At 40.9% G+C, this 11,009-nt stretch overlaps 1 protein-coding gene across 1 annotated transcript; it reads left to right on the top strand.

Annotated features, from left to right (window-relative positions):
* The first annotated feature begins 3,240 nt into the window (after positions 1-3,240).
* On the top strand, positions 3,241-4,003 carry LOC149266770 (uncharacterized). The gene has a single exon (XM_089397401.1). It carries the CDS (start codon positions 3,359-3,361, stop codon positions 3,743-3,745), a length of 387 nt encoding a protein of 128 aa, XP_089253527.1. The 5' UTR covers positions 3,241-3,358; the 3' UTR covers positions 3,746-4,003.
* The last annotated feature ends 7,006 nt before the right edge of the window (positions 4,004-11,009 follow it).

Below are 11,009 nucleotides of genomic sequence, written 5' to 3'. Positions count from 1 at the left end.
TTATACTATGCAATCCCTCCCTCACCACTCCAATGGCCTCATGAATTTGACACCCTTCCAAAAACCTGAATTTTTCTTGAGATATAAACTTCGAGAGGATAGGCTTGATCCTTCGGGAAATGGCCTTTGAGATGACTTTATAAACACAAATTTACAAAGGGATATGGGCTCGAAATCCTCAAAAGATGCAGGATTTTCAACCTTTGGAATGAGGGCAATAAAAGTCCAGTTAAAAGTGGAGAGGATCTGCCCATCCTGTCGAGTCTCATTCACAACCATGAGAAGGTCAGACACAATAAAATCAAATAAAGAAGTAAAGAATTAGCATCCCAACCATCCGAACTTGAACTCTTGTCTTCCCGGAAGCTAGAAAGGATCTCTTTAAGCTCAACTTCTGATACATTCACCATCAGGGTTTTAACCAACATCCACAAAGCTTGGAAATAATTGTGCCACCCTAATAATCTCAACAATGTTAATCCCTTGGGTCTCTTGAAAGATACCCCTGAAATGATTCATCCCCATATTAGTAAGCCCGTCAAAATTCAATACCTCACACCCCTCCTCACCCAGCATCCCCGCGAGAGTGCTTTGTAATTCCCTACCATTAGCATGGCATGGAAAAATTTTGTGTTTTCATTGCCATTGTCCAACCAAATGGCCCTACTTTGGAGCCTCCACATCTCGTCCTTCTACACTAAGATATCCTTCTACCTGGACACAAGTTTGTGATAAGAATAATGTGACTCCTATGATTGAAAACCTTCAACCCCCAACTCAGAAAAAAGCTTGATCTTCTTTTCAACCTCGAATAGATCTTCTTCCTCCCTTATTCTAATACACACCACCCAATCTTTAACCACGCCTTCGATATGTTTAAGTTTGCGGGAAAATTGTCCTACAACATGTACACCTATACAACTATAAGGACTCCAATTGTGCTTAACTATCCTTTGAAAAGCCTCATCATTTAACCAATGAGAATTCAATTTAAAAGGAGTCGTCTACGGAGGCAGAAGAATTGCCCAGATGGTCAAAACTGGCTGGAATCCGAGCAAAAAAATTTCAAAAATCTTGTAGAGGCAGTGTTTGAATCATGTTTTTGATGATGGAAATGGATTCGTGATGGCAGCCTAAACCGCCAATGCTCTATTCCCAAAACTTCTGTCACCAAAAACTTCTTTACCAACCATAGCGCTTCTGAGTAAGGTTGGCAAATTCAATTTTTCAAGCGGTATTTTGTCGAGTTTGATGACTCAACAGAATGTAGACACATGGGGCTATTTGACCCAAGAATCAAAGTTCGAAATGAACTCCTAAAAGTTGCTTAAAAACATAATTATGAACCGACGCAACCATTCTACAAGCTTGTGCATCCCTTCTGTAGGCTAGCGTGACCTTTCTATCTCAGGCGCAACCCTTCTGTTGCAGGCGCAACCCACGACACAACCTTTCTGTCACATACGCGACCATTTTTCTCCAAGAATGACCCATGGTGCAACCTTTATGTCTGATGCGCGACCCTTTTACTCGTAGCGCGACCTTTCTATTTCAAGCACAACCCACAGCACAACCCTTCTCTGACTCAGGGTTTTGTTTTCTCGGAGCGATTTCAAGCAAGGAAAAACATAGAAATTCAAGAATTCTTTAGATCTATGATTGAAAAAACATGAAATTATGATAAAATACTCACAACACTGAGAAAATCTATAGATCAATCTCTTTTGGATGCAAAATTCTCAACAATACACAATTTACTCGATATCAATCTACAATATTCCACCATTAAACTACAACACAATGATTTTTCATCAATTGAAGCAAACAATTTCTTAACATAAGATGATACCAAATACACCATGAAACTCCATTAAATCAATTATGAAAAGAAAAATCACTACATAGAAAATTGTCTTAGCCCTTGCTAACCTGATCTACATTCCGCTTCTAAAAAATATGAGTTTTTCTCTATTTTAATGCTACTCTCCAAGTTTGAATTTCATAAACAACCTAATCCCTATTTAGTTGGCCTAACACACACCTAACCTAACAAACTCTATCACTTCACTCCTAATCTGAGCACTCCAATAACTTTTACAAACAAATAATAAATAATAATATTTAAGAGGTCCAACCGTCTTTAGTAAATAATTTTGACAGCTCAAAGGTAACTTATCTCATTTGATGCTCTTGCACGAATTCAGCACCATCCAAAACTTTTGGGACACCTAAAATCTTGAAGTTTGAGAGCTATAACTTGGATTTACAAAATCCCCTACATTTTTTCAAAATATGGTCGAAATTTCCATAACTTTCAAGGCAAAAACGCAGTCTCGTTAGACTACGACAATGATTACAAAGTCCTTGAGTACCCACCAATTGATGAATAAGAGAAAAATATTGCAATGTAATTTCATCCATGAAAAATTGATCAAGCCTCTTGGAAACTTGATCCTCGCGCAATCTTTGGTTCAATTAGAGGACAGGGATTGAGTTTATGAGAAAAATATTTAGAAAGTGCATCCATCCTCGCCCTAGAACTTAATCATAAGTGTGTTTAACTCAATTTTTTTTATGGTAGAAATAGATTTAGCACCATCAAAAAAGCCTTAAACACCTAAAATCTTAAAGCTCCACAGCTTTAGCCCACATTTTCCAAAAATTTCTCCCAAATTTTTGAAAAAAAAATCCACTATTTTCAAAATAAAATCGTAACTTGGTTAAATTTATCCCTCCTTAGACTATATTTAAATTTATACCTGGTGGCGGTGACTTTTAAGTAAAAATTGAATCCGAAATCTGACCAACTTTAGGAGATTCTGGGAATCCCAATCATCTATTGTAACACGATGGATGCTTCCCGGAAGCCGGGCTCATACGATCTGCTCGCGTTCCTTTTGGAAAAAGTAGCACCACTTTCAATAAGAACAATAGTGGCATTTATCACGTCCTAATTACAGGCTTTGTTAAGGCGTCATGACCAAATAACGCTGTCAATGTACAGTTGTACGCTTAGATGAACTGGTCGGTGCCAACAAATTTAGGTACGCGGATGAACTGGTCGGTGCCAACAAATTTAGGTACGCGGATGAACTGGTCGGTGTTTCCTTCTTCTCATTACACGAAATACCGTGTTGAATAAGAAAATCGAATCCCTCATTCCCGGAAGCGGACCTCGCGGCAATACCTATATATATTATATCATGCTCTCCCCTCTTCTTCACAACAACTCTCTCTCAATTATCTTTTTCGACAAACCTCTTCACTTCATTTCTGAGGAAGGCAACAGATCGGCTCCATACACTTTCTGTGACACAAATTTGCACTAGTATTTTTGAGAACAGTTACTCTTGAAAATATGGGTGGATTCAATACGCTTCTCTGCTTTCTTTTGGTGCTGGGATTGATAAGCTCAGCCTCTACCGCACGGGCACCAGCTCCGTCCCCCATTGCAGCAGCTCCCAAGGCGTCGCCGGTTCAATCCCCAGCATCGCCATCGCCGGCTTCGCCATCTCCTGCGATTTCCCCTGTTTCTTCTCCCGCCTCTGCTCCTTCTAAAGCGGCCATCCCGCCAAGCTCAGCCTCCTCTCCCACTTCTCAAACTCTAGCATCTAGCCCTTTGCCTCAAGGCCCCGACACCGCTTCGCCACCGGACGCCAGCAGTGGCGCTGTTTCTACCGCCAGTTTGGAGAAGATGGGTATCTATGGTGCCGCCTTGCTCGGAGCGGCCACCTTGCTTCTTTAACCTGCCTCCATGCATTATCATCTCCATGTGAAACAGATATGATGTGAAACGAAGTGGGGTGGATTAGGTACAGATGTATGGTGATGGGATTCATTCATGTCATTTCGAAATACGGCTGCTGATGGTTATTTTTTATTTGGGCGCAATATTCTTTTTTCTGTTTCATATAGAGTGGATAAACCCCATATTCGTTGGGCATTCCTTATTGTATAATTTCTGAATATGATAATTTTTTTAATATAGAATTATTATTCTTTATTTCCTTCAGCGTCAAACTCGGATCTGCACGGTTATAATTTAGGGTTTTGTTCATAGTTTGAATGTGGATCGCATCCTATTTGAAGATTTTCATGTAGAATAGAACACAGTGGATCAGTCCAGCCAAATGTGAAATGCAATAACGTATTAATGAACGAGGATGGGGTTATGTGTTAATGAAATCGTGATCAGCATTTGGATGATAAAAATTGCAAAACTAACACTGGATCTCAAATATTGGCGCATCCATTGGAACCCTAACAAATCATCAAAAATGTAAATCTAGGCTGTTAGGGAATTACAGATTTATAAATTGCGGGATGTTGTTTCAGTAAAGTTAAGACGATGCGATTTAGATTTACAAATGGATGGATTTCCGCTACAGTAATCACAATGACAAATGGCTGGATACTAATCACAATGTCAAATTTTCCCTGCGATAACCAGCTCCTTCATAATTAATTTGTTAATTGAATGACACTAAGAATTTGGGTTCTTGTGTATTTGTCAGCCATTCTCATGGAAAACATTGTCCGCTCACTGTTCATCTGATTTTGATTTTCAAGTTTTAATACGTACGGTTATTGCAGTGAGAGGCCGCGTTGTCTATTACGAGGGAGTGTGGTCAACTTTCATTCCCTTTTAAACAATAAAATTAAGTTAAACTAAGATATTTTCTTAAAAAATAAATAAATCTTATAATAATGTAAAGTGGGAAATGTAATTTTAAAAATATAAAATTAATAAAAAACCATTAATAAAATTTATTAAAAACAATTAATTAAATTAATTAAGAAAACAGTTAAACTAAAAGCTTCTGGTTAATGTACACTGAGAAATGTAATTTAAAAAAATATAAAATTAATAAAAAAACAATAGGCTTTAATAGTTTGTTTGAAGGTAAAGAAATATGTTATGTGGCCAATATTAATCCAAAGGTATATAGTAGGAGTTAAAAGTCTGTTTTTTACATCACTAGTGTGTAATTTTAGGTGGCTTGATTTTTATTAATTAATAACAATGAGTCAATCTACATTTAGAAGTAGCAGCCAATGATAGTTGTCTCCACTAGTTGAACAACTATTTTCCATATATATATATATATATATATATAAATTAAAAAAAAAATTAATAGACAAGTTAATAGAAAAAATAACTTTATTGGGATGAATTGAACAAGATTGTAATTCAAAAACACAATTGAACTTTTCAGATTAAAAAATTTAGACTTACAATTCTTAAAACAATCTACTCGATTCTAGACAAACTAACTAGAAGTACATCAAAAATAGTTTTTTAATAAAGATGGCTCACCTTAGATCAAATAGCGAGAGGCTCGACCCTCTATAGAAATCAAGAATGGGCCTCTACGAGGACCTCCTCATCGAAGGATAATTTATTGAATCGTTGAGTCTATTATTCAAGCTTTGAAATTTTCCAACTTATCTCTTTTTCACCTTGAGGATAATCAAATCTAGCCATAGAATCCAAGGGGATCAAAAACTCCAAAGTTTGGGTACTTAACTCTTTCAGTTTCTCATGCTGCCTCTTACCTTTTTTGGAGGCAAAAATTATGGAAACTAAACTTCCCTCCATACTTATTTTGTTCATGTGGCTTTTTCTAAAATAAATAAATCATCAACGTGAGATAATTTGAAAATTTGGAGAAAAGGGGCTTTCAAAACCAGTATGTCACGCCTCGAGGCCGGCGGTAGTCTTTCAACCGCGCTTGGTGAGGTGTGGCACCACCGAACACTTTCTTTTCACCAATACTTATGTTCGTGGACTACGCCTAACCACTTATGCTACTTAGTTTGTGTTTTGCAACCAAGTATTATTAATGTTTGCTTTATACCAATGAACACCCATACACATTCATTATCAACAGTGATTATACATGAAGAACACAATTGCACAATATAAAGGGAGGAGCAACTCCCTGAACAATGAATCTGCCCGAATAATATATTATATAGTCTTCCAATATTACAAAGCTTTATAAGTATACTTGGGAAACACCAAGTTTCATACTTAGCCAAATTTACAACATCATCACACCTCCGTGTGATAGCCAAGATTTGCTTGCCCAAGCAGGTGGGCGCGCCCTCACACGAGCTGCCTTCCAACTTCACAACCGAACCTTGTGCCGACGGGCAGGCAACCTCACCCAAGTCACCCTTCGTTCACTTCCACACGGTGGGCGGGCAACCTCACCCGTGTCCTCTCTCCACTTCCGCGTTTAGTTTTGCAAGACGGGCGGGTGCTCACTCGAGCCACCCAAGAACCCATGTCACCCTTCACCCGTGCTCTACTCGAACTTCAGTGCCTTCACCCATGCCTTCGCCTCTTTCCAAGAACTTATGCTACCGTGTGGAGCTGCCCAAGGTTGGGTGCATGAGACCCGCGCCTTCATCTCTTTGTTGCGGCTCTATCACCTACTCGCACTTCTTGCGTATGAGACTTGTTCGTTGCTTGAGCGATTTCCAAATGAGCTCCATTGCATATAGTTTATACTGTGCATCGGGCAAGGTCTTCACTACCCAGCCAACCTTCCCACGCCCTATACTCCATCGCAAACACCCTCCTAACATGTCGGCCTTCGTTTTAATGCATCACAAGTATAGGTCAGCTCGTGGGTGTAATCTATCCATGCTCCCACGCTTATAAAACCCAATCGCTCTCCTTCTTTCGTGCGCACTTTCACATGTCTCCATCGTACATTAAGTCTGACCTCCACTTCTCATGTTTTCCAAGTCGCATGTTTACCAAACAAACCGTCGCACCAATCGGGAGTTCATGTCAAGGATTGCAGGTCCTTACATCTTCCTCCACCTGAAGTTGTTGTTGTCCTCGACAACATACCATCCTGGTAGCCATCCACCAAGTTCAACATCAACAATTGTCTCATCCTTTGTCCATGATGTCAACTCCTCCACATACTGCAAACATCCCTGCAACATATGTAGAACTGCCATCTCCATCACGTGTCATCCCATCCTGTGAAATTTCCTCCTCGTCTGCCTGATGCCAACATCTGTCTGGTACATTGCTAGCCCCCATGACTTGAACTAGTCGAGTGATCAGTCCAACTCTCATGCTCAAATCATAAGAATGTCCATCCTTATGCCTTCACCAGCCTATCTCGGATTCTTCCACATCCTGGACTCACCAAGAATCTCTCTGATGCTCAGGTCCATGGAAACTCCATCCCATCTACAACATGTCATGATGCTTGATGCTAAGCCATCCTTGCACCATCTGCCATACCTGGTCAACCTGTTTTAAGGACTCACTACCATGAGCAGCTAACAATGAGCCCCATCTTCTTTCCCATCTAAGAAGATGTGGAGGGAGTAGAGCCTGAAGGCACACCCTCACTAATCAACTCAATCCATCTGTCAGGATTTTCTATCTCCATCCTCTGTAGATAACTGACCTGATCCTCCTCTCGGACATTCGGCCTCACATAAGTCCCCTCATCATCATCATCATCCTCAACTTCTTCTAGTCTTCTTGACAAATCCAAGATACTATCATATAGTGTCTTGATGACCAATGACTGCTCGGTAAGCTTTGCCTCTACAGTAGACAACCACTTACTCATGTCTTCCATGCGCTTCTCGTCCTCCATTTGCATCACTGCTAGTTTACAATCAGGCCTTGTCACACCAATGGTTGGAACACCAATGGGTACATCTTCCCTTCCATCGTAAATGTACAGCTTCTTCAAATGAGGAACAATCATAGCATCGAATTGTTTCAAGAATTCCATTCCCAGCATAGCTTCATAGTCATCAATCTGCACTATAGTGAAGTCGACTTTCCCAGTCCACTCACCTAATGTTGTGTCCACTTTTTCAGCTACACTAAGAACACAACCAGGAGGAGAATTGACTGTCTTCATTTGTGCCTTCACCGGTACAAATTTCAGCCCAATCTTTCTCGCAGTATCTTCACTCATGAAGTTGTGAGTAGCCCCACTATCCACCATAGTGAGTATATCAGCACTCCCAATCTTCATCTGAACATACTCCAAACTGTTCCTCTCAGGATCTCTCCAAGAGATCACCTCTGTGGCAGCAGCAACACCAAGTATCTGCATCATCCCCACGGAAGCTTCTTCACTTTTTATATTAGATTGTGCAATAGCATCCACTTTCGTTCTAGAAGGACAATTCTTCACCGTATGCGGTTCATCACATATCCAACACTTCAAGGCTTTCTTCGTCTTCCACTTATCATCCGATTTAGAAGCATCATCCTTCTTCTTCTCTTTTGGTTTATCGGACTTCTTCTTCCTATCATCAGAAGTCTCATCATAATGCTCCACCAACCTATCCACAGTAACAAAAGCTTCTTCAAGCGTTTTAATTTTCTGCCTCTTCACTTCATTGCGTGCCCAAGGCTTCAATCCAATAATGAAGTTGAACACCTTGTCCCTCTTCGCCATGTCAGGAATCTCCAAAACTGCACTTGCAAACTCTCGGTGATATGTCTATAGGTTCCTTGTCTGCTTTATGAACTTAATCTTCATCCTTGCTTCCCACATTTCATCCTGAGGACTGAAATGGGTATGCAAAGATTTCTTCATATCATCCCATGAAGTAATGTCACCATCACTGCCATTGGCAATCTGATCCATCCTCCTTTTCCACCACATCTTAGCATCCTTCATCAAGAACTGAGCAGCTACCTTCACCTTTGTCTCATCATCGAATAGACCCAAGCGTTCCAAGTATTCCTCCATGTCCCATAGAAAGTTGCAAAGAGTTTTTGCACTCCTTGTACCATCATAAGATTCTGGTTCCTTGACTTTCACATGAGGCACTCCTCCACCTGAGTTATGCCTCATGGCCTTCTTCAACACCGCGATCTCATCTCTAGCTTCATCAAGAGATTTCTACAAGTCCACGATCTCTGCCAAGCCTCGGTCTCTTTCCTCTTCAATCTCCTTAACCCTTACTTCAAGTTGTGTACACATAAGATCAGTGTACTTGTGTTGAGTCGAGAGTTCATCGAGCTCTTCCCTCATCTTTGAATTGGCCTCTTGATCCTTCTCGACCAATTCCATCTTCTTAGTCCAGTAAGCGTCTAAGTCCTCCATCCTTTCCAGCACTTTTTCAATGAATTCCATAGTAGCATCCTTCGCACTGTGACTAGACCCAACTTGAGATTCACGTGCCATTGCTAATAGTTTCTTTCTTCTTTGCGATCTAGTTTCAACCATCCAATAGCTTCACCAAGTTGCCTAAAACCATGAACCAGCTCTTGTTCCACTTGTATGTGAAACAGCTTCCTTCACCTGCAAGTACCTGCCTCACCGTCACCAACTGTCAAGTGCTTCCACACTTGCTTCACCCAGCTTCCTGCAAGACTCCTCCAAGTGTTCAGACTAGCTCCGATACCAACTGTCACGCCCCCAAGCCAGTGGTAGTCTTTCAACCGCGCTTGGCGAGGTGCGGCACCACCGAACACTTTCTTTTCACCAATACTTATGTTTGTGGACTACGCTTAACCACTTATCCTACTTAGTTTGTGTTTCACAACCAAGTATTATTAATGTTTCCTTTATACCAATGAACACCCATGCACATTCGTTATCAACAACAATTATACATGAAGAACACAATTGCACAGTATAAAGGGAGGGGCAACTCCCTGAACAATGAGTCTGCCCGAATTATATACTATACAATCTTTCAATATTACAAAGCTTTATTTTTATTTTTATTGAAGAAGAAGGAGAGGTGGGAGCGGGAGGAATATCTGGTGAGGGTGGGGTAACGAATGCTTAACCCCCGAGCCGCAATCGTTTCTCTAGTACTTAATATTAACCATTTTTTTGTTGTTCCTTCGACAGATATTTAAATTTGATCGATCCAAATTTTTTCCAATCATATAGCGGAAGAATAGATTGGCTCATCACTTGACTGAAATGCATTGAGTCTTCGATTTATCTATACCTAGAACCAATTTCTCCATAACTAAAACCGAAAAGACTTCAAAATTATGTCCAGATCATCTGTGAAATATGAAACTGGGAAACACCAAATTTCATACTTAGCCAAATTTACAACATCATCACACCTTTGTGTGATAGCCAAGATTTCCTTGCCCAAGTCAAGTGGGCGTGCCCTCATGCGAGCTGCCTTCCAACTTCACAACCGAACCTTGTGCCGACGGGCGGGCGACCTCACCCAAGTCACCCTTCGTTCACTTCTGCACGGTGGGTGGGCGATGTCACCCGAGTCCCCCCCTCTCCACTTCCGCGTTTAGCTTTGCATGACGGGCAGACGCTCACCCAAGCCACCCAAGAACCCGTGTCAGCCTTCACCCGCGCTCTACCCGAACTTTGGCGCCTTCACCCACACCTTCGCCTCTTTCCAAGAATTCGTGCTACCATGTGGAGCTGCCCAAGGTTGGGCGCATGAGACCTGTGCCTTCACCTCTTTGCTGCAGCTCTATCACCTACTCACACTTCTTGCATATGAGACTTGTTCGTTGCTTGAGCAATTTCCAAATGAGCTCCATTGCATATAGTTTATACCGTGCGTTGGGCAAGGTCTTGGCTACCCGGCGGACCTTCCCACACCCTCCTAACATGTGGGCCTTTGTTCTAACGCATCGCAAGTATAGGTCGGCCCGTGGGTGTAATTTATCCATGCTCCCATGCTTATAAAACCAAGTCGCTCTCCTTCTTTCGTGTGCACTTTCACATGTCTCAATCGCACATTAAGTCTAAGCTCCACTTCGCATGTTTTCCAAGTCGCATGTTTGCCAAACAAACCGTCGCACCAACCAGGAGTTTGAGTCAAGGACTGCAGGTCCTTACACAGTATGTGCCTCTTATTGCGCTTAGTGGCGCTCTACAACATTAATGTAAATGTAAACATGTAAGGTTTAACATTTAACATTTAACATTTTTAATGATCTCACGTAAAAATGTAAATGTAAATGTAAATTTAAACATGTAATGTTTAACATTTAACATTTAATATTTTTAATC

This window comes from Pinus tabuliformis, chromosome 6 (assembly GCF_031772625.1).
Source record: "Pinus tabuliformis cultivar Carrire ecotype Pingquan chromosome 6, CPIR1, whole genome shotgun sequence".
Taxonomy (NCBI): Eukaryota; Viridiplantae; Streptophyta; class Pinopsida; order Pinales; family Pinaceae; genus Pinus; species Pinus tabuliformis.
The sequence above is the reverse complement of the archived record's forward strand: the minus strand, read 5'-3'. Positions and strand labels throughout refer to the sequence as shown.

What these genes read in the sequence shown, in the direction of transcription:
- LOC149266770 (XM_089397401.1), top strand. Translation starts at nt 3,359, where the DNA reads ATGGGTGGATTCAATACGCTTCTCTGCTTTCTTTTGGTGCTGGGATTG.